General features: G+C 38.6%; 1 protein-coding gene across 6 annotated transcripts in view; it reads left to right on the top strand.

Annotated features, from left to right (window-relative positions):
- Window positions 1-24,020, top strand: part of ATP8B4 (ATPase phospholipid transporting 8B4 (putative)) — a 285,304-nt gene that overhangs the window by 151,239 nt on the left and 110,045 nt on the right. For all 6 annotated transcript variants that reach the window (XM_086710646.1, XM_086710645.1, XM_086710643.1 and 3 more), the window contains 3 exons: window positions 6,111-6,181; window positions 9,617-9,699; window positions 18,758-18,916. In XM_086710646.1, coding sequence (XP_086566772.1) covers window positions 6,111-6,181; window positions 9,617-9,699; window positions 18,758-18,916 — 313 coding nt within the window. The remainder of the gene's footprint in view (window positions 1-6,110; window positions 6,182-9,616; window positions 9,700-18,757; window positions 18,917-24,020) is intronic.

Genomic DNA, 24,020 nt, shown 5'->3' with positions numbered 1-24,020 from the left:
AAAGTGCCATCAAATAGCTTGCCAATAGGAGAGCTAGGAGTTAAACACAGGCCATCTGGATTTTAACTCCACTCCTAATTGCTACCATATGCTGGCTCCTTACCCCATTAAAAGTCATCCCAATTGCCTTGAACCTGGGTTTCCTAAGTTAGGGTCTTCAGGCTTGGGTGCTGGAAGTGAAGTGACCACAGAATGTTGTACCTAATTCTGATGCATAACCTCTAGTTGTTCATACTTAGAATTCTAAATTAATTTATGTCAGCTTATTCTATTTTAAGCAAGGAAAGGAGCTTGCCTGTGATGGCTAATTAGCTGGCATATTCAGAAGTTACCTTTGTTTTCCAGACAAGGAGCCCTCACTACTCACTTAAAAAGAAATTTTAAAACGTGTTTGGGCTGAACTTCCAGAGCTCCTAGTTTAATTTTGGGACCAGGAGGGGAAAATGTAGAGTGTGATTCACTTATTGCAACGAGATTGGCTTGCATGAGAAGAACCAAGTAAATGGTCAGACAAACACACTGCAAAGGTCTTTTTTTTTTTTTTTAATTTTTTTAAACGTTTATTTATTTTTGAGACAGAGAGAGACAGAGCATGAATGGGGGAGGGTCACAGAGAGAGGGAGACACAGAATCTGAAACAGGCTCCAGGCTCTGAGCTGTCAGCACAGAGCCCGACGCGGGGCTTGAACCCACGGACCGTGAGATCATGACCTGAGCCGAAGTCGGACGCTTAACCGACTGAGCCACCCAGGCACCCCCAAAGGTCTTTATTAGTGCCAGAACTTGGACCCTGGGAGCCAGGCACACCTTCCTCCTTTACTTGACAGCAGTAACCTTGTTTTGTTTTCATTTTCCTACCTGGTGGTAGAAATAAACCCCTTACTGGACATGACCATATTTGAACATTTGAACATTTGAACAAGTGTCCTCTCTTCCTCTACTGTCCCCATCCCCCCAGAAGAAGGGCATTCATTTTTTAGGTGTTTACAACAGTAAAGGTTTTGTTTTAAAACAAAGACATTCGTCTGCTACCTGAATTGGAAATATCACCTTTAGAAATTAAAGAACTAGAAAGATGAATCTGATCTCAACTCCAGTACTGACCAAGGGTGGGCTTTGGCTCTCTCACCCATCAGGGTATCTCGTATCATCTTTTGCAGCACCTTAGTCCCTTCCAGAGAGGCCATGTGGTGATCTCATTGCCTTCTTTGTTATTTAAGATTTTATAGCTTCAAGTCAGAATTACTTGCTTCACACTAATTGTTGTAAATAAGCCCTCTTTCACTTTTAAAAATATGTGAGACAGTAGAAAGTTGAAAATTTCCAGAGGAAGATTTTTTAAAACATTTGTGTAAGCTGCACTGAAAAAGAAGCTTCTTGCTAAAGTATAGAGAGGTAGCATGCCATTTTCTACATTAGAAAAAAATACATGGTCAGTGTTCTGTTTATAAGCAATTATTCATTTGTGTGTGTGTGGGGGTGAAATATACAAGGTAAGGATTTTTTTTGACTAAAGAAAGTAAAAATTAGTAAAGTAAGTAAAAGCTATGATCATTATTATTCTCCTTTTCTCCTTTCTTCCATCCTTTTCTTATTCTTCTCAAATAGTTAATTATTAAAAACATGTTTTAGATGTATCTAATACATGTTAGTAGACACTCAACATGCATTTGTTTGATCTGAAATTTAAACTTTAAATAAAAATATCACCTACAATCTTACACATTTTCATTTTTACAACTCCATCCTGATTCTTGTCTGTATCAAACCTATTTTCCTATAAGTATACTCATACTGCATGAGCCATTTTGGATTTTTATTTTAGGACTACAAAAGTAAAAGATAATATTGTAGATAGTAAAGAAGATAAAGAGCTCCATGTACCAGAATGACTTAACAGGGAGATTCAGATAGGACATTCCAATTAATTCTACAAATTTATCTTTACATCAGGTTATGTGGTTAATATCCCACTATTCTTAACCATTGTGGTTTTGGTTTTTAAACACCAACAAAGCAAAACAAAACAAAACACTTTCTGTTTGTACTGGTCCAGTGATTTTGTAGCCACCCAGAGGAAAGAGTATACATCTGGGAACAGAGTTATAAATTCTAGTTCTAGCTCTGCCCTTTAAACTGTGTGGCATGAGCAGGGCATTAAATCCCTTAGGGCCTTTTAGAAGTGACAAAGCTCTCACCATGACTTTGTAAAGGCTATGGATGTTACATGAATTAATTTAGTTCATCTACTGGTTGTGGGGCCAGAGATAAATTTCCCAGATTTCTTATTCACACAACAGGAACAATATTATCTTCTCACAGGATTGTTGAAAGAATAAAGTGACAGAATTGTGGAGAGTGTTTTATAAACTCTTAAAGAATTGTACAGCTTTTAGGTGTTCTCATTGCTTGAGATTTTGCTTTATTCTGAATTCTTCAATTCAGCAAACATTAATTATGCCTGATCAGTCTATGAGGACAGTGTTGTTGGTTGTGAGAACTCAAAGGTGTTCAGTGGATTCTTAAGTTTCCTCTGATTGAAGTATTTGTATAAGGTTTCTATGAAGCAATTGCTTGGGCTTTTTGTTGTATGTGGAAGGTGGAGGAAAGGGCATTGTGTTGGAAAACACTGCTTCATCCTTGGGGGACATAGTTGAACTTCTCTTGGCAGGACATGGGGAAAAGTCACCAATAATTGAGAGAAGAAAGTACAAATGGTATCTGAGGAAGATGTTTTTGGTAGGAATTAACAACTATTTTCCTGGCACATTTGTGAGTTCCAATAAATGTGCTTTCGTTTCTTGTTGTTGTTGTTTTTTTTTCTTTTTAATGTCTATTTATTTTTGAGAGAGAGAGAGAGACAGAATATGAGTGGGGGGGGTAGAGAGAGAAGGAGACACAGAATGTGAAGCAGGCCTCAGGCTCCAAGCTGTCGGTACAGAGCCTGACATGGGGCTTGAACTCACAAACCGGGAGATCATGACCTGAGTGGAAGTCAGATGCTCAGCTGACTGAGCCATGTAGACGCCCCTCTTTCTCTGTTCTTAACTCCTGCTCATGTCTCTGCCTGGGGAGACCTCCCATTATTCCATCCAGAATCTTCCATAAAGCCATTCGTTGGCTACCAACCTGATGTACTCTACCTCATTTGCACTCCCCCCATAGCACTTTGGTAATAAGACCTTTAGAACCTGTATTGTATTCTGCCTTTACTAAACTATAAAATCCTTGAAGGAAAGAGGTTTTTATTCATTTTAGTATTCTAACCTTAAATTGCCCAGATTCATGTGTCACTTGTGGCCTCAAACAAGTTACTGAACCTCTCTGGGCCTCACTTTGCTCATCTGTGAAGTGGGAATAACAACAGGACCTACACTATAGGATTTCTGTGGGAGTAAGCTCTCAATGAACACTGGTGTTACAAACCCCTGTAACTCAGACACAAGTTTCTGGATCCACTAAGAATTGGGTACCCTGGCAGATACTGAACGGGTCAGCTTCAGGAGGCCTGCTCTGGGACTCAGAGTCATGGGCTGGTTGGGCTCTAAGACCTCCCTTATGTTCCTCCATGTCTGGCCCAGAACCTCTGACAAAAGCATGATGACCAGGGACTGACAGGGCTGTTATTGCATCTCTCTTCTTTTCTTTTCAGAATTCTTACTGAGTGCACCTGGAAATAGGAGTGCTGCATGATTGTGAGTGGGCAGACCCCTTATTTCTCTGCATGCCCCCTCTTGGTCCTGCCCCTTCACATTTCCTTCTCAACTATAATGAATTTAAAAACTTCAAGGGAGCAAAAAGGAACGCCAAAGCTCAGTCAGTGGGGCAGGGAGAATAGGGATGAATGAAGGGCATGCAGAGATCAGGGAATAGGGAAGCAGGAGCAAGGTTCAGAAGTCATCAAAGAAAAAGATGACAACAGAAGGGACAGGAAGAGTGGGGAAGGTTGAAGGTAGGAAGGTAGTTGTCCCAGCTTCCCAGGAGGTAGTCAGGGCAGGTGTTTGCTTAGAACCTGTGGGCTTTCTAATTCTCAGTCACAGCCTTTAGGAAGTTGAGTTACTGTTCAGGAGAGAATCCACTTGCCAAATGGTGGTGCCTCAGTCACATGTTCTGAGCCAGCAGTGGATGACTCCTCCCTTTGTCTAACAAAAATATAAGTATTAAGCTGCTAAACTCAATATTGAATTTAATATTAAATTTAATATTAAATATTAAATGTTGAAGCAGACTTACTGTACAGTTTAGAAGAGAAGTTGCTCTAGATACAAATCAAGATCTTTCTCTGTACTTCATAACTATTTTCAGTCACAGATGATGATCGAGAATTCTGGATTTTGTGTAAAATGATTCTATTAAGCTCAAGGGAGGAGAGGCATAGGCCCAAAGAACATGAAGTTATACTGCTATCATATTCACTGATATTTAAATTGTGAGAAGTAAGACCAAGGTAAATTTTCAAAAACATTTTTTTCTCTTTAAAAACACAGTGGGTAATTTTGGCTCAAGAATGGTGTACAACTCTTTACATATTCTCTCTATGGTGGGTTTGCTGTAGGCACGTTGTGATTAGTCAGAAAATAATTTTTGCCTCCTCAGGCCTCTATGACTCTTGTATTAGAGCTGAAGAGGAGTCTTGATAATATAAATCCATTTATAGGTTTAGGGGCTTGTCACTGAGTTGTTTCTTAATTCTGTTTTGTCACAATTGAAACAAAACTGAACATGCACATGTATACCCACACACAGACATCCCTTGCCTATATTTGAGTTGGAAATATAAAAGCTTGAGGCAATGAAATGAGTGGGTTGATTATAAATTGAATCTCCAGGACTTGGGGTGCTTGGGCGGCTCAGTCCGTTAAACATCTGACTCTTGATTTTCTCTCAGGTCATGATCGCATAGTTTGTGGGATCGAGTCCCATTTTGGCTCCAAGCTGATAGTGTGGAGCCTGGTTGGGATTCTCTTTCTCTTTCTTTCTTTCTTTCTTTCTTTCTTTCTTTCTTTCTTTCTTTCTTTCTTCCTTCCTTCCTTCCTTCCTTCCTTCCTTCCTTCCTTCCTTCCTTCCTTCCTTCCTTTCTGCCCTTTCCTTCCCTTCCCTCCCCTTCCCTCCCTTCCCCTCCCTCCAAACAAACATTAAAAAACCCAAACCTCCAGAACTTGAGAATGAGACAATTCTAATAATTGAAAAAACAAAGGTAAGAAAATTGCACAGATTTGGAATGCCAATTGTACATTCAAACAGTGCAACACGCTTGTTAGGCTAATGTGTCAAAGTAATTGTTAGAATTTTAGTGAATTCATTTTAGATCTTCAATTCTTTCAGAATTTCATAAAAACCCTTATTTAAAAATGAAATTTGAAATGAACGATTCCCCAGTATAGGAAGCAGCCAGAATTCTAAAACCGAATTGTGAAAGGTCATTTTTAAAGCTCAAATGGACAGCTGAACAGAATGATTTATTTCTGTGAAAGACCGACTACTTAGTTTCTGAATGTTGTCTGCTGTCACTTAGAGCATTTTCTATTCTGTCTTGCCTCTTGCTTAGCCCGTTTTATATTATCTTTTCCCTTCTTTATAACCATCATCTTTTTCTTTTTTTTATGTTTTTATTTTTTTTCTTTTTTAAAAATTTCCGTGCCTGCCTTATTTTTTCTGTGATTTTCAATTTCTTCCTACTTTACTTCTGTCTTTTCCCCATCAGCTTTGCCTACCCCTTACTCTTAAAGGATAATACTAGGGAATTAAAATGATCTTACTTATTGGGGAAAGCTGTATATTTTCCATTAGTAATTATCAAGACAAGAAAGTAGAATTTTATATATATTTTTGCAAACAAAAAAGGAAATGAAGTGGCTATAAATTTATATGATACCCCCTAGCCCTTGCTTATATTCTGATATTCAGTGGGTATGCTCAACAGGAACAGAGAAGTAGAGGGAAGGTTGTATTTAAGGCATGTAGCAGAAAAGTGGAACAGGATTTTACCTCTCTCATTTTTTTTCCTAAGGCACTCCTGGCTCATTAGTAAGTAGTGGAGGGATGATCCAACATAGAAGGCTTTCAACCACTCTTCCCTTCTCAAGTGTTCTTGATTTTTTTTAAAATAGGCTGATCTGCTTCTCCTATCAAGTAGTGAGCCACATGGCCTCTGTTATATTGAAACTGCTGAGCTTGATGGGTAAGTTATTAAAGAATAATGAATTAGATTGATTTTTAATTTAACAGTAATAGCTTTAGGAACAGGACTTAATCTAAATCTTATTTTTCACTTAATTTTCTTGGAACAACTAGGAATATAACTTGCAAATTCTATTTGTTAATTACTTTGTGGATCTGTAGAAAGCTCTTTTCTCTTGAATTTATTTTCTTTGAGAAACAGTGAGTTAAATAGATCTATGTCTATTTGGCCTGGGTGGTCCTACCCTTGATTTAGGCAGTAGCTAAAATAGTGCTGAGAGGGAAATTTATGGCACTAGATGCATACACTTGAAAAGAAAAATAGAATCTCAAATCAATAATGCAATATCCCATCCCAAGAACCTCTAAAATAACAGTATAAACCCAAAGCAAACAGAAGGAAGCAGATGAAGACAAGAGCAGAAATCAGTGAACTTGAAAGCAGAAAACAAAAAGAGAAAAATCAATGAAACAAAGACAGAGCTGATTCTTTGAATACATCAATAAATTTGATAAACCTTAGGAACACCGAAAAAGAAAAAAAAAGACACAAAATAGCAATATCATGAATGAACCAGGGGATATTATGACAGATCATGAAGATGCCAGAAGGTTGAGAAAATCCTCCAAGCAGTTTTATACATACATATTTAACAACTTAGATGAAAAAGACCGCTTCATCACAACACAAAGTACCACAACAAACTCAATGTGAAATAGACAATTTGAATAGCCCTGTAACTTTTAAGGAAATTGAATTCAAATGTAAAACATAAAGCTATAAAACTTTTAGAGAATACCATAGGAGAAAATCTTCAAGATCTAGAGCTAGTCAAAGAGGTCTTAGACTTGACACAAAAAACATATAATTCATAAAAGGAAAATTGGATAAATCAGACTTCCTCAAATTAAAAATTGTAACTGTGCAAAAGGCCTTGTTAACAGGATGAAAAAAACAAACTACGGACTAGGACAAAATATTTGCAAACTGTCTGTCTGACAAAATATTTTTATCTTGAAAATTTGAAAAATGCTGAAAACTCAATATTAAGAAAACAATCTAATTAGTAAATTAGCAAATGATATGAAGGGACATTTCACCAGAGATGACATACAGATGGCCAATAAGCACATAAAAAGATGTTCAACATCATTAGTCCTTTGGGACATTAAAATTAAAACCACAATGAGATGTCAGTACATACCTATCAGAATGGCTAAAATTAAAGATAGTGACAGCTCCAAATGCTGGCAAGGATTTAGAGAAACATGATCACTCACATATTGCTGATGGGAATGTAAAATACTACAATCACTCTGGAAAATAGTTTGGCAGTTTCTTAAAAAGCTAAACATGCAACTACCAGACAACCCAGTAATTTCACTCCTGTACATTTATACTATGGAAATAAAGACTTAAGGTACACAAAAACTTGTACACAAATGTTTATGGCAGCTTTATGTGTAACATCCAAAAATTAGAAACAACGTAGATATCCTTCAACAGGTTGAACAAACTGTGGTATATCCATACCGTAGAACACTATTGAGCAATAAAAAGGAATGCTATTGATGCATTCAACAACATGGATAAATCTTCAGAGAATTATGATGAGTAAAAAAGCCAATCCCGAAAGGTCACATCCCAAAGGCCCATTTATGTAGTATTCTTGAATTGGCAAAATGATAGAAAGGGACCACTGATTAGTGGTTGCAGGTGTTAAAAATGGGTTAGAAGAGGCAGGGAAGTGTGTGTGGCTACACGTGATGTCAGTGTTCCCCATCTTGACTGTATCAGTGTCCATTGTGATATTGTGACATCATGATATCGTGACATTTTGCAAAATGTTTCTGTTGGGGAAACTAAGGAAAGGGAATACAGGATCTTTGTGTATTATTTCTTATGCTGAAAGTCATTTTGAAGTTTGAAGCCAAGATACTGAGGCATAGGAAGAAGACTATGGCATGACACAACACTATTAATTAGGAGTCTTGGGGATTACTTTTCCCTTTGAGTTTACACATCTGAAGATGGACGTGAGATGCTGGAGAGAATTCTGAGGAAGTAGCTTAAAAAGATGATAAACCTTGATGAATGACACGCTGTGTAGAGCTAGGTTAAGGAACGATGGCTGTCTTGCTTAACTGGTGCCACTGCCTAATATAAGTTTGCTTAAACGATGGGCACATTGGCCCTTTGGCCTCAGTGCCATTATCTCACTCTTGTTCTTGAAGCCCAGCTCAATTTCTACCTCAGTTTGAAGTTCTTCTTGAGTATCTCAACCCCTACTCATTTCTGCCTCTTAGGAGTTGATAGATTTGGCAAAGACTGTGCCATGAGATTAGTTTTAAACAAGGTAACTGCAATTATATATCCAACTTAGTGTCTCCTACAGAAGGCTATTTCACCAAGGGGGTACTCCTTGAATTGGTTTCATGCTGTCATATCATTGTGAAACTCCTTTATGGGAATTTTAGATTAAATGCCCTCTCAAGTACCTACTTCTTGATTCTCTGAATTCAGTTATTTCATGGTTTGTCATTCCAAATGGTGATATTTGCTTTTTACCTACCACTTCTTTCCCTAAAGAGAACAGTAACCCTTGTGGGGCAGCACTGAATCTCATGGGTGACTATGGTATGTATTCAATCAGTATTTGCGGACTGAGTGAACTCACTACTAAACATTTCCACAAAAGAACTCTGACCGATGATGTTAAGCTACAGTAGAAGAAAACTAGGTTGAACTCAGTGAGAAAACCAGCCTGTCAAGCCCTTACATGCGAGATGTGAGTAATGGCCATACAATCTTCACAACTGGTCATTTCATGAGGACCACAGGGCCATCTGTCCAATGTTATCTGTGGTTCCGCCTGAAAGAAGATGACCAGCTCACTACGACCTGCAGAGTTCCTGTCTGGTTGTATGATTCCAGACTTCTGGGATTTTGGGCTTGATTCTCCACAGGGCAGAAAGCTATATTCCCCTTCCCATTTAAATTGCAGCTACTGTGAAATTAGCCATGACCATCTTTTACAAGTAAAATTCTCATGTAGATAGTAGACTCCAGAGTGATACTGGCCTCCTTTATTTGGCAACTGTGTTCCCATTCCTAATGTGTTTTGTAACTCATGCATGATGTCTGAGTAGGTTCGAATGAAACCATATTTATTATGTACTCTGTTCTTTCAAATAACAAAACAGATTACTGTGTTGTTATGCAGATGTGCCATGGGTGGAATGCCAACTCTCAGGAGCATGCAAAGCCCTGTCCACTTTACTGAGACATTGTGAGAGGTGTGAATGACATTTGAAGGGAGTTTCTTGAATCTCTTATGTTGGGTTTTGCATGTGCTGCACCCGCCTGATTACTTTATGTAAGATGCTATTGGGCTGTTCCATGTAAAAATTCATGTTGTGTCAATTAATTTCATAGGGAAACGAACCTGAAAGTCCGCCATGCGCTATCAGTTACCTCAGAACTTGGAGCAGATGTTAGCAGACTTGCAAAGTTTGATGGTAAGTGTTTAAAACGGACAAACAAAAATCACAAAACCAAAAAGTAATGTAATGAAATAATTATCTGAAATTTAATTCATGTTTCTTTTTACTTGGAAGGACATAAAATTCTGCAGGTATCAAAGCCTGTAATCTCATGCAAAAGAGTAAAAATGTTTACCAAGGGGAGAATGGCTTTATTAGTTCATTGTTCATTTCATCCTTGTTTCCTCTTCTGTAGACCTCATTTCCTCTAGTCCCACAATACCCTTCCCTTGCCTGACCTTGGCCTCCCTGGGGCCCTGTGCAGATTTGCTGTGGATGAACACAAGCCATACTTGTACTTCTAGCTCTAGGTCTAACCATTCATCTATTTTTTGGCTCCATGACAAAGACCAAATACTAGACTGCAAAGTTTGCCAAGAAAATAATCCAGCCTCATATATTTCTGTATCTTGCCTGGCATAATGTCTTAAAGGTAGTAGGTGTTCAGGAAGAAAATTCCGATTTATTAATAAGTCGGTCAGCTGTTGCTCTTTGAGACCATGGTTTCCTTATCACAACTTTCACACCACTCAACCCAGTCCCTTCTTCTCAGCATGGGAAACCATCTCCTCTGCCTGCTCTGTTCCACCTATGTCTTGTTATTTTCTGTTAAAGTTGTCACAGAGAAACAAAATCCTTCAAGAGTAAAAGGAAAGAACCATTAACAGTAGGGCTATAGGCACCAGAATAGGCTATGGGAGAATCTTTGGGTTCAGTGGTCTCTTGCTTTACACATTGTATGTCTGTCCTTGAACACAAATATTTCCATTTAGATTGGTTTTATTTATTAATGAATCTTTGAGTTTGAGACTGTCTTCCAAATATTTTCTTTGGAGTCTGTTTAAAGGAAAATGTGGTCAGGCGTCCTAGCATGATCCTATGGGGTAAAGCACTGGTGAATTTTAAATTGTCAAATTTCCCCAGTGCACCACTTAGAGTTTATATTGCCTGTACTTTGCATTTGCTTATAAACTCTGTCTAGAGGCTGTTAATATTTTCATCTCTATTAAATGTGTGCTGTTATAATAAATGTTTGTAGAAAAAAATATTCCTCCAGTTTGAGATTTAAGTCAGGGGAATAGCCAGGAAACTTTAAATGGCCCAAGAAATATTTTGATTGGAGTAAAACAAATTATACATTTTCTACTAAGTAATTTTTTCAATGAAAATTTACTGTTCTTTGAATCCAAGGAAAGTAAATTCTTTTCATGAATCAAAATACTTGCTTAAAATATTTCATAGAATATTTATGGAGTCCTAAAAGGGCAACCTAAATATAATTTACCATTACTCATTTCTTTCCTGGCAGAATTGTACCTTTATTCCTCTATCAATCTATGAGGAGGTACAAGTTCATGCTTTTTAGTCTTCTTTACCATAAAAAAGCAGAAAATTATTGTTATAATTTCCCAGTTCACTTTTTTCATACTGTGATTCAGTTCAGACACTAAGAAATCTTAGTGGTGTAAACAGTAAAAGTTTTTTTCTTGTGCATGTCACATTCTGATGTAGGTCAGGCGGCCTTTTCCATCTTCTAGCCATGGTGCCTAGACTAATGGCCTCTAAGGTCACCACACTAAAGCAAGGACACACTGACTTTTAACTGCTTCCTTTCACATTTTGTTGACCAGTGTGAGTCACATGGGCCTGACCCAAATGCAAGGGAGGCTGGGAAATAACAAGCAGATACATTTGTTGAGTGCTGTCTTTACCATACCCTCCAAGAATTCTGATCATAGATCAAGGCCAGGATAGTGCATCAAGGGCCAGGCTGGATTAGGTTGATTTCTTACATGCAACCGTAGGAATGGGGCCAAGAATCCTCCTTCTCAGTCAGAGTATGACTCCTCTTACTCTCTATCTCTTCTACCCTGTTTGGCTTTTTCTTTTTCTCATAGCACATATCACCATCTGGCATACTCTATAACTTATTTATTTTCTGTTTATTATTTATTGTTCATCTCTACTTGCTGCAGTGTAAGCCACATGGGGATCTTTGTTTTGCTCACTGTTATATGCCAAGTTCCTAGAACAATGCCTTGCACATAATAGGTGCTAGATAAACACTTGTTCAGTGCATGAATAAATGGTTGCAAATGCCAGAAATGGGGGGCAGGATCAACATGAGGCCCCAGAAAGACAGGGGAAGGCAAAGGAAGGGCCTAAGGTTAAGTGATTGGGAATGGTGGGTGGAAGAATGGGGTGAGGTAGAAACTTCCTGATGGGAACTTGAAGGATGAAGCAAGAGTGCTGGGTACCCTGCTCCTGGAGGGCAGGTGGCTGAGAGAGGGCTTATCTGTTGTGGTGATTTTATAAGATCTTCATCTCAGAATATTTTTTCAAACAAAATTTAACACATAGGCACCACATTTAAGTCAATACAAGTGGTGCTGCTCAGGCTGAAGCCAGAAGACATTTCCTCACCTAAAATAGTTTCTTTCATATAGCTGGGGTATCCTGAAAGGTTAAGGGACTTGCCTCTTTATGAAAACAGTTTTTAAAAATATTTCATACAATTTGTTTCTAAAGTACATTAATAATTATTACATACTAGATGTGGCTTGAATTTGCTTCATGGAGCATAAGTAACTCATCAAATCTTTAACATAATTGTTTTCTCAAAGGCAACACAGACCTCTCTATTTAGAAATCATTTATACTTAAACTGTGGTCACTTTTCAGTTTAGAACTGAACTAAGCACCAGATTTCTGTTGAATTTACTCTTTTGTTCTTAAATTTTGTGTTGAATTTCAATCTAAAATTTTAAGTTTAAGGCAATATATTGAATTGAACTGTATATTAAAATATGATTTCCTATTTCCAAGAAAGCATCTTTGAATAGCTAGAGGGATTAAGGGATTAAACTAGACACAATATACAAATTATATTTTCCCTGTTAGCAGCCAAATTTAAAGACCAGAAAGGTGATGCAAGATGTGGTATGGAAAGTCTTTGAAAGTGTTGGGATAGTTAATAAACACTAAATCCTTCCCATTAAAGCTCTTGCTTTCTTAAAGCCTTCAACTTTTCCTCTACTCCATTCTTTCCAAACCCTAGTTTAGACATGTTCATTTCAGTCTCTCCCTGCCTCTGACACACACATTCAAACCCTCTATACTATAAGCACACTTTTCTCTACCCATTTCTCTCCTCTCTTCCCTCCATTTCTTACTAATCTATTTCCATCTTCCTCTTCCACCCTTTGTGTTAGCTTACATGTGCTATCTCCCAGCATACATTATCTCACTTTCTGTAATTCTTCACCTCTTGTTTTCATTGCTCTCTCCATATTAATTAAGTAATGAAATCCATTTATTAAGCATCTCCTAGGCACAAGATGCAGTAGGAAGTGTGTAGGATTAGAAGATATCTCCACATGTATTATCTAGTTTCCTTTGATACCTTTTCTCCTCCATTCCTTTCTTAGCCCCTCCCCTTTTTTTGTCTTTATTCACCGTTGTCATAATGGTTATCACTAGATTTCAGGTTTTCCTCTGATGACTAGAAAAACCTTCCTTGAGTCGTGGGAATTGAAACCACATATTGCATCCTTTAGTTTAAGCTAAAAGCATGATATCAACATAGTGTACATTTGGAAGTGCCCTGCCTAGCTGTGGCATGGTCTAATAGATGACACAGACATGTGAGGCACACCCTTTCCCATGCTCTCTGTCTGTGCTAAGTATATCTTTTAGCTTGTGACTTCTGGGCAAATCTGGGTATGGTGTTATTTTTGCTTCTAGTTACTGTGTGGTTTTTCTTCTGAGACTTTGCCAAAATACTTTCTCTAGCACCAAACTACAGTTTTTTGTTTTTGAATCATAAGTGCACATCTTCCAAGTATTTGAAGACCTGAGTTTCCCACTCATATTCCTAGAGAAGTCCTCATGGGGGACACCAAGACTCAAAACTGAGATGGCTAGGGCCTTAGGATATCCCTCATAAGTCTTCCTGCCTCCTCACTTTTGCACCTAAACCCGAGGACAGTGTCTTGCTAGTAACCTCCTTAGGCATGGCATGAAACTTTCATTCATTCTTTCATTCATTCACTCAGTCATCTGTCCATTTACTCAGTAAAAATGTATTTAACACAATGACCAGGGGCTTGCTAAGCCTGCAGATACAGTGGTTAATAAATCAGACCTAGGCCTTGCTTTCACAGAGCTGATAGCCCGGCAGGGAAGACAGACTTTTGAACAAGTGCTCCTTCCCAAAGAATGAGCCAAATTTAGTTTGGCAAAGGTCCTACAGTTCTCAGGCCTTAAGCATGTTGTTGACACCTAAACACACTCACTATATACCAGGGATTGTGCTAAGTAATTGTACACATTATCTTATTAAATCCTTATAGCCTTGAGAGGGAGAGATTATTACTGCCTCCAATTTATGGGCAAGGAATTTGAGATTCAGAAAAATTGAATAATTTTCCCAATGGCACATGATTACTAAGTGGAGGAGCCAGACTATGAGCCCAAGACTGCTGGCAAAGCCTATTTTATGGAAGGCTACAAGAGGCTGTGAACTACAAGCAGAAAGTCAGCATTGGAGAAGTAGGGGAATTAGCATGACAACCTAGCTCCTGATCAGGATAAGAAATAAATTTTAAGAATACTCTAAATTGAAAGGCACAAAATTAATTACCAGAGATCAAGTATACCTAGGACTCAGATGACATCATCATATTTTTAAAAAGCAGCAATGTTCTCAGTGATCTTGAATGTCAGGATCCCTGACAAGAGTTTATAGAAGAGTTGGCTAACTATAGAGACCAGTACATGCAAGACAGTGTTTTGGGTTTTGGTAGGTAAATCTATTTATTTAAAAAATTTTTATATAAATGTTCTTATACATTTCTAACATCAGAAAATAATTGATAAATAGTCTGTTGAATTTTGTAAGGAAAAATAAATAAGTTGATCTAATATTATAACAAGTCTAAAAATAGAGCAGGCCTTGATTTTTCATGTTAAAGTTTTACGGGAATTGAAAAGCTTTTTATAAGTAAGTAGCTGGGATAGTTTTCAGTTATACATTTGTAGACTGGACATTTTTATGCCTTGGGGAAAGTGCTGGATATAAATTGTGCAAATGTGTTTAAGAATCTGTTGCATATTGTTACTGACTGGACTGAGATCTGTTTTTTTGCAGTTTATGACAAGTTTACATATTTTGTATGACTGTTAATACTGAGTTCTGAACCAGGGAAAGGTTGACTCTTTATTTCAGGAATCTTGGTGTATTTTATGGTCCTTTATAAAGAATAGCATGTGTGTAATTAAAATACACAAAAACAAACATCTCTTTTTTGTTAAAAAAAAAAGGCTTGGTCAACATCTTATGACTTTTTACTTACCAGATAGTTTCCCATTCACCTGGACAGAGCAGCCCAACAGAATAGGTGATATGATTGTAGGAGACATATATTCCATCTAAAGGCAAGAAGAATAGCTTCCCTTTTTACTGCTGGTATTGATATGGCTATTATGGTAGTGATGATGGGTGGCTGAGGCTTGAAGGTTGAAGAATGAAGAGGCTTTAGAAAATAGGAAGGTTACACTCTTTTTTCTAAGAAAAAAAAATGTATCACATCATCAGGGCAATAATTAATGGTCAGTCTCCTAAACTCTGAGAAACTCTTGGCTGGAGAAACTCTTTAACAGCAATGATGATGTCTTACTCAGTAGATAATTTGTCTTATTAAAGAGTTGCAGTGCAGATAATCAAGAAATAATGCTAATAATAATATACATCACAAAAGCCAACTTCTCTGGAGAATCATGGAATATTGGGTATTGACTTCCATTTTCATGATAAACTATAGATTTCCACTTGGAGGTAAATGCTTTAGGTGAAAAAAGCTATTAGGTTGGTTATTAACCAACAACCCAGATGACTAAATTTAGAATCCTGAGGAAGGGTGAGAATAAAATCTTGTGGATTTTGTCTAGGATGGACCTAGAACATTTCTGTGTGACTGTGAACTGGGTGAATTGCTATCTGCTTTCATATCTGTTCTCCTCAGAGGGGAAAATGTAAAACTAGCTAGTCTGATTATATTTCTATCTCCTCATTGACATGATCTTTGTCCCAGTTGTTTCATTGCGCATTAAAGATGACTTTGTGCTCTAAACATGCTTATAGTGAATAACTATCTGAGAAAAAAATACTATTTTTCCTAAATTGTTTTCTCATTCATTGTCTAACTGACTGTTTACTGCCTCCAACTCTTTTCCAGTACTATTAGCAAAAGGAAGAAGGGTCCTAAAGTTTTTCCTTAGTCTTTATTATGCTTTATTGCTAGGGTACCTATTTGTTTGCTTCTGATGTGCTTTAAGGTTCCCCCTTTCCCCCCCTAGAGTGTTCAGATATGTTTGTATCTTGTTAGAGTTAGGTCAACCTAAGCCCATGATGGTGGCTAGCCTCCTAGGTCTTCCACTCCTTTTTTATCATTATCACCATGGAAATAAATCCACTTCTTTCATTCATCTTAAATCTACTCTAGCACCCATCTTAATTCCCACCTTCTCTTTGGAAACCATAGGATTTTTTTTTCCATCTCTACAACAAATATGCACTAAGATCTTATTATGTAGGCAGTATGGTAGGCTATGGGGATACGACGTGAATACAGTGCTCTCTTCAGAGGAAACTATTTACCCTTTTTTGGAAAAGGGAAGAAAAAGTTTGGAAGCTTTTGTTTTATGCTAACAAGGCTAAGAAAGGGGAAGCTGAGTACTTCTGAAGACAAAAAAAAAAAAAAAAAAAAGAAAATGTACTTTGGCTTTGTTCCCACCACTTTGTTTTGACCAGGCTCTGTATTTAGTACTTAAATCAGTAGGACCACACTCTTTGAGAAAGGCTGAATTGGGGGTTGGCCTCCAAGAACCAAGGCAGAACCCCTTGGCCTTACTGCCTGTTCCTGTCTAGAACCACACCCTTGGTGTCAGGCCAGAAGTTGGAAGAGCCTTGGGGCCAGGGAGGAGTGAGCCAACATGTTCAAGGCTGTATTTGTCTCCATGTCAGTCTTTGCTTGCGACAATAAAAATGATCAAATGAGCCTGTTTTTTATATTTCTATTGGCAGGGACTGTGTATCATGTTGTTTTTGCCCAAAACACATTTTTATTTATTTATGTTTTTTTGGTGGCCAACTTTGAAGACTTGAGAAATTGAGTCTTGGGTCAAGAAACTGGAATAAGCTTTAAGGGTTGCTATCAACCCAATATTTTATGCAAGTTTTGCTGCCGATACTCAATTCAAACTTCTACAAAATTTAGGAATGAAAATTATTGGTCAAGAGGAAAAGACTTTGAATTCTTAGAATTTAGAAAAAGTCCCCTCTTCCACAACATAATTGTCCAAACAACTTGGGCCAGTTGAAATCAACTTTAATTTACTTTTTAATATCAGTGATAGGCCATAATGGGAGCAACCAGAATTTAGCCACTTCCCTTTGTATAAAAAATGACTTTGTGCAGGTTATTTAACCTCACCCAAATCATCCTGCCAGTACTCTCGATAAGTGGTGGATGTCCAGGAAGCCGCCAGCGAATGCCCAAGTGGGGGCTATTTAGGTAGCACTTTTGTTATAACTGGGGAAAGGAAAAAGGAGTTTGGAAAAAGCAGTCCTTAGGCCCCGAGGCCCTCTCTCCTTTCTGTTTTTTGTTTATTCTTTTGTTTTTCATGCAAGATCCAATGTTAGTAATCTGGTTGGTCAGGAGTCATCAGGCCATGTGAAAACTGGCTGCTGTCACCTCTAAGAGTTATAAAAGCAAAAGCTATCATCATAGGAAGGAAGGGTGTCTGTGTAAGAAGCCTCTAGGTTCAGGTGCTGGGTGAGTGGTGTGACAGAGAACTACAGAGGCTCTGTAGGCTGGGCTAGTCTCCTTTCTCTCCAGTCAGTGCTGAAGACTTCCTTTTGTATTTTCCAAATGCCACTTTGTACGTTCCCTTTGGCTTTGATTAAACACGTGTATTTTTATTGTTCTTGAGAGGTGCTAATCTCACCGCCGACTTGGGTTTTAGCCCTGTTTGGATCTCCCCACCACCTCTCTTTTTAATTCCTTCCCCCTTTTTGCCTTCTCTCCCTCTGTCTTTCAAGTCTTGGTACTCATTACTTATTGAAGTTTAACCCCAGCAGTTTGCAGTGCAAATGCATTTAATCTAATAGTTGTATTTTGTGAAAAGGTCCATACAAGATTATTTCTGGTTTCTTTTTCTGTCAAAAGAACCCCCACCCTGAAAGTGTATTTTCTTACTGAAATAATGGAACGAATTGATTTTTTGATTTGGAATGGGCATACCCTTGGTTTGGAATAGGCCTGGAAGTAAAAAAAAAAAAAAAACAAAAAACAAAAAAACAACTGGAAACATATTCTGGTCAGGTTGGGACAAGTTATATGGTGGCTTTGAGAGGCCTCAGAACTCTGCATCTAATCAAGATAAGAAGCCTAGAACAGCTGAAAAGAATCACATGCATTCTCAGGCACATGTGGCAAACAAGGCCCAGGTTTCTTGGTGGGGGGATATAGTAGGACCCCTGAAATTCTGAGCCTAGAAAGGCCTGATTGACTTTGGTTGTGAAACTGGAAGTATGCCATCTTAACCTCTGTAAAAGTTCACAGTAAGTAAAAAGAGTGTAAGAAAGACTTTTAGGACAGTCCCTGCTTTATCTTTTCAGAAATCATTGTTACAAACTACAAGTACAGGTAAATGATTTTTATTTAAGGAAAAAAAAAAACAACCCATGGATCTCAAGGTTTCTATTGTTATTTAAACAATGCGGAAAGCTGTGTTAAAAACACTTAGTAGATTTCCATCTGTGTATTCATTGCCCCCCCCCTCACCTCGCCCCCCGCCCCCGTCAAGCTTGTTTTTTCTAGTACAATCTTGTGTACATAACATTGCACTGTCTAAAAAAAGGAAAAATATCCTGTGTATTAGAAGCAGGGTGGTAACAGAGTACTGTGGACTTCCAAACAGAGTTTGAGGTGAGTCATAAACAAGTTTTGTTTTTATTTTTATTTTTTTACAGGGACTGTTGTCTGTGAGGCGCCTAACAACAAATTAGATAAATTCACAGGAGTTCTCTCTTGGAAGGACAGCAAGCACTCCCTCAACAATGAGAAGATAATCCTGAGGGGTTGCATCCTGAGAAACACCAGCTGGTGTTTCGGAATGGTTATATTTGCAGGTACAGATGACTGCCCGGAGTTGGCTATGGGGGAGTCCTTCCTGAGGTATGCATGGGCAGTCTGCATCTCTCCAGGTTGGATGAGCATGGTGCATCTGTTCCACACAAGGTGCTGCTCTGGGTTGACGGCAGAGGACAGCATCACTGCTCTGGAAATAGTCTGGGTGGCCCCCCTGTGTGAGCAGCCACTGACATCATGATCTTATTCTTAAGGGGTGCTTGGGCCCTCATTGCTTGGTGGGTGCTAGATCCCCAATGTTTAATTTCTCTTTCTTTATCTTCACCTCAGTCATGCCCATCCTTGTGTGTATTAATCAACTTTAAAGTGGGGGAAGTAGATGAAACAAAGCCCCCCACCCCTCTCTGCTGTTAATTTTGTAGTTTGCAAAGGTCAGGTAATCCTTTTGGAAAAGCTTTCTTGGAGATACTGCAATCATTTCTGTTTATACTCTGTAGCTTCTTCTATTATTTGTCAGCAGGCAGTGGGTCCTGGAAAGACTACATGATGGAGGCAGTGAGGGAGGGAAAGTGCCTCTTATTCTTCCTGCTGGCCACTTTCTGCATCTCTACTTTATCTCTACAGGCCCAAGGTGGCATTCTCCTGCTAAGGGAGCTTACAGTAGCTCCACTACATAAAGCCACTCAAATTGTACTCATGGCATCAATTGCCAGCCCTGGATTTTTAAAAATCCTGTTTATTATGACACCGAAATAAGACGTGTTTTTGGGTCTGTTGACTATGTGCAATCAAAATTGGAATGTTTTTCTTAACTGACTTTCCTCAACAACAACAAATGTTTATTAAAGACTCAAAAGTGTTCCAAACCTGGAAAAGGCCTCCCAATTCCTCCTAAATACTTTCAGCTGTGGATTTTAGTAAGGCTCTTGCTGCTTGGGGGTATTGCCATTGTACGGACTTGAGAAATCCCTAGAAATATGGCAGTATATGTTCTTTTATCTGGGGATGAATCTGCTTTCATAATTCTCTCATCAGATGCTTTCATTCATTAGTCAGGGGAATAAACCTGTGACCACATATTTTCTTATTTGCATCTCTCTTGCATTGAAAAAAGAGGCTTATATCAACCTTCCTTTATCTTCCCACACAATGAAGGGGAGACTTCTTGAAGGTCCTTTCATGGGAAGGACCCTTCTGGTCTGCTTCCTGTCATCATAGAAATTGAGGAGCTTTATCCTAGGAATGGGCTATAGCCCAACATTTTGTTTGCATTTTTGTGAACTTGTTTGGAATGACTGAGCTATGGTTCAGCTACAGCATGTTATGCTAGGACAGCTGCTGTGAGCCAATCAGAAGCCAAGTTTTCCTCCATAAGGTTTGCTCTATGGGAAAATGTGCATACCTAGGAGGAAGAGGGGTAGTAAGTTGAACAGGTCTCCCTCCAAGCAGGTATAATAAAGAGCTCACAGAATTTGGACTGGACAGAGCTGGGTTCAGATTTGTTTACCAGCTGCAGGATGTTAAGCCTTGGTTACTTAAACTTCCTAAGCTTTAGTTCCTTCAGCTGTAACATGGGGATAATGAATACATTAGAGTCACTCTACAGGCTCAGCAAGACAATGCATATGGAAGAGGATGCTTGATAAATGTTAGTTTTCTTCCTTCCCTGCTTCTTCCTTCTAGCTTCAATTCCAAATGCACTGCCTGCTCCATAGACTGAGAATTGGGAGTGGGTACTGCCCTTTGGATCTTGGCAGGCAGAAGTAGGGAATATCCTCTTCTTTTGTGATATGGACTGGATGTTCACTGGACCTTCATGAGGCAGATATTTGTAAAGCAGAGAATGCCTGCATTGACTTGAGTCTGGGTGCAAATGTTAGGAGGAAGCTTAACTACAATAGTGACAGGCTGGGAATGGTTAGTTTCATCAATGTCAGATTTGAACAGATGAGTCTTTCATAACCCTGAGTCTTAAGATATCTAATTTGGGGAATGAGTTCCAGCTGAACACTTAGATCTTATGAAAGTTATCCAAAGTGAATTATTAACTATTCTTTCTTTATTACCCTGGTTGCACCTATCACTAGGGATTGTGTAAGGAATATAGTTGATGCAGACGTGGTTTGCTTTACAAATCTATAATTTACGAGGGTTTAATATGCATTAACAGCTAGGTCATGCCTTTCTGTTAATAGTTTTTCTTTCACTCAAGAGAGGAGGAAGTCTTATTTCTGAGTTGTAGGAGTCTTAGTCATTTAAGGAATCCATAGGAGTCAGCACCATTTGGTGCATAGTAGATTTTTGCCTTGGATGTCTTCCATTTGCTCCTCCAGATCTACTCTCACCTTTCCCACTCTTCTTTCTGCCTTGGGAGGCTGACTTGTATGGTTTCCCCTAATAGGTTTCCTTGATTTTTGGCTTCTAGTTAAGGAAGGATCTCTGGGAAGAGATCAAAGGGAGAAAGAACACTGAGGTCAAGGTATTTATTTCCCCAAACTTCCTCCCTGTGTGGTCACTTCAGCCTGACTGGGACCCTCAGCATAAAGTTTCTCTTTCTTAAGGCTGCAAACTCTATATTGTCCTTTAGGGTCCAGTTACCACTCCCTCCCCTCACTCACCCTTCCCCCTGGCTTAGAGGAACCTCTTGATTGTTACTAAGTCTTTGGTTACTGCATTAACCTTTTGCTTACTCTATACCCCCTCCCACACTTTTGTAAAGAGTCCCTTTATAAAAAAAATTTTCCCCAATTATCCTTGTTCAGTGCGTCATCTATTTCCTGTTTGGAATCTGAATGAGTCAGTCTTAAATACAACATTGATTGAATGAGTCAGTGAATTAACGAATTAATGGAGTATTTCATATAGTTTTAAAAATAGTGGTTAAGATCAAGAGCTTCTAAGTTAGATATATCTGGTTTTGAACTCTGGTTCTGATCCTTACTAGACAAGAAATGTGAGGCAAGTTACTTAAATACTTCATTATTAGTGAAATAAGGATAATAATACCTCATTCATTGGATTGTTTTGTTTTGGTTATTTATTTAACTCCTTTCTTTCTTTCTTTCTTTCTTTCTTTCTTTCTTTCTTTCTTTCTTTCATGAGTGAATGGCAGAGGGGCAGAGAGGGAAAGAGAGAGAGAGAGAGAGAGAGAGAGAGAGAGAATATTCCAAGGCTCAGTCTCACGAACCTGAGATCAAGGCCTGAGCTGAAATCAAGAGCCAGATGCTTAACCTACTGAGTCACCTAGGTGCCCCATTGGATTGTTTTAAGCATTAGCTGAGATAATAGATGAAAAGCACATATACATATTGCCTAAAACATAGCAGGTACTTAATAAATTAATTCATTAAATAGTTATTCATTGAGTGCCTACTATGTGGCAGGCACTGTACTTTTTCATTTATGATTGAGAATGTAAGGGACACCTGGGTGGCTCAGCAGTTAAGTGTCTGACTCTTGATTTTGGCTCAGGACATAATCTCACAGTTCATGAGGTTGAGCCCCTCATCAGGCTCTGCGCTGACAGTGCCCAGAGCCTGCTTGGGTTTCTCTCTCCCTCTCTGCCCCTCCCCTGCTTGTATGTGTGTGTGCATGCATGTGCTCTCTCAAAATAAGTAAATAAACATTTAAAAAAAGAATGTGAACAAAAACAAATGCAGTCCATTCACTTGTGGTTTTGACTCTGGTAGAAGAAAGAGACCTTAATCTCAGATAATTGTAATGAATATATAATCTCAAACTGAGATAAGTGCTCTGAAAGAAAAGAACATGGAGTCATAACAGTATATAATGGAGGAATATGAAGAAGAAAGAGCAAGCTAGCTAAAAGTCACATTGTGGACAAAGGCCCTGTGGTAGGACTAAGGATGGTGAGGTAAAACAAACAAACAAACAAACAAACAAACAAAAAAGAAAAAACAAAATTTAAGAAGGCCAGTGTGGAGTATGGAGAACATGGAGGTTAAAGATAGACATGTGACTGGAGATATGGATAGGAGCTGGACCAGACAGGACATTGTGATCTGTATCTAGAATTTTGGTCTTTATCCTAAGAGGATTGGGAAGCCATTGCAAGTTTTTCAAAGAGATGGTGTGTGTGTGTGTGTGTGTGTGTGTGTTAAATTTGAAAAGCTAATTATTGCCTACAGTATTTGTAAAGTTGGTAAATAGCAAGTCCTTATAAGAGTGTATGATTGGGGTTGGGGAGGAAAAAATATTAGAATTGGGGGAAGAGTGGATGCAGGGTGACACAGTTACTAGGCTTTTACTATAGTCCATTTGAGAGATGATGGTACTCTGGGCTAGAGTGGAAGTCATGGGCATAGACTAGACTCCTAGGCTTCCCTCAGCTTTCACAACTGGATGGATAGCAGTGCCATTCACTGATATAAGGAACTCTGAGGGATATCACAAGCTGGGCTAGCCCAGGGCTGCCCGAGGGGCCTTAGAAGAATCTAGCGAAGATGCCATATAGACAAATATATGGGTTTACAGCTCAGAGGAGCAGTGTGAGCTGGAAATTTACATTTGGTCTACAAATGATCATTGGAGCTGTGGTCTTAGATGAGATGTCTCAGGGAAAGTAGATTGAGAAAGAAGATGGGCTCTGTCTGAGTCTTAAAGAATCCCAAGGTTTGGTGGCTGTATAGAAAAGAGTGAGCATCACGGAAGACAAAGGAGTGAACAAAGAGGTAGGAGGAAAAACAGGACAGCACTGTGACACAGAGGTTAAGAGAACAGTGTGTTTCAAAAGGTTGGAATAGTCAACAATGTCAAGGGCTGCTGACAGGTACAGAAAAGGCACGGAGGATATTGAAAACACTAGATCTGAAACTAGGTTGAATAATTAGTAGGAGATGAGGAAACAGGGGCTGTTGAGTACAGAAAATTCTTTCAAGATCTGTGACTATGAGGGAAGGAGAGATGTGTAAATCAGCATCTGTAGATATATTTCAATAAGTGCTTAAAAACCCATTAGGTATAGTCTCTGCTATTCTGTGTGTGTGTGTGCCCAAGAAATGTAAATTTTTAGCACAAAACTGGTTCTGTCAGCATTTCAGCTTTTACTAATCACAAATTTTATTTGCTCGTTGTGATCTTTACTGTACAAGAAATACTTCCCACCCTCAGTGTCCATATGATTTC

The sequence above is a fragment of the Puma concolor genome, chromosome B3 (assembly GCF_028749965.1).
Source record: "Puma concolor isolate L17-30 chromosome B3, mPumCon1.1.hap2, whole genome shotgun sequence".
Taxonomy (NCBI): domain Eukaryota; kingdom Metazoa; phylum Chordata; class Mammalia; order Carnivora; family Felidae; genus Puma; species Puma concolor.
This window is presented reverse-complemented; position numbering and strand designations above follow the sequence as displayed.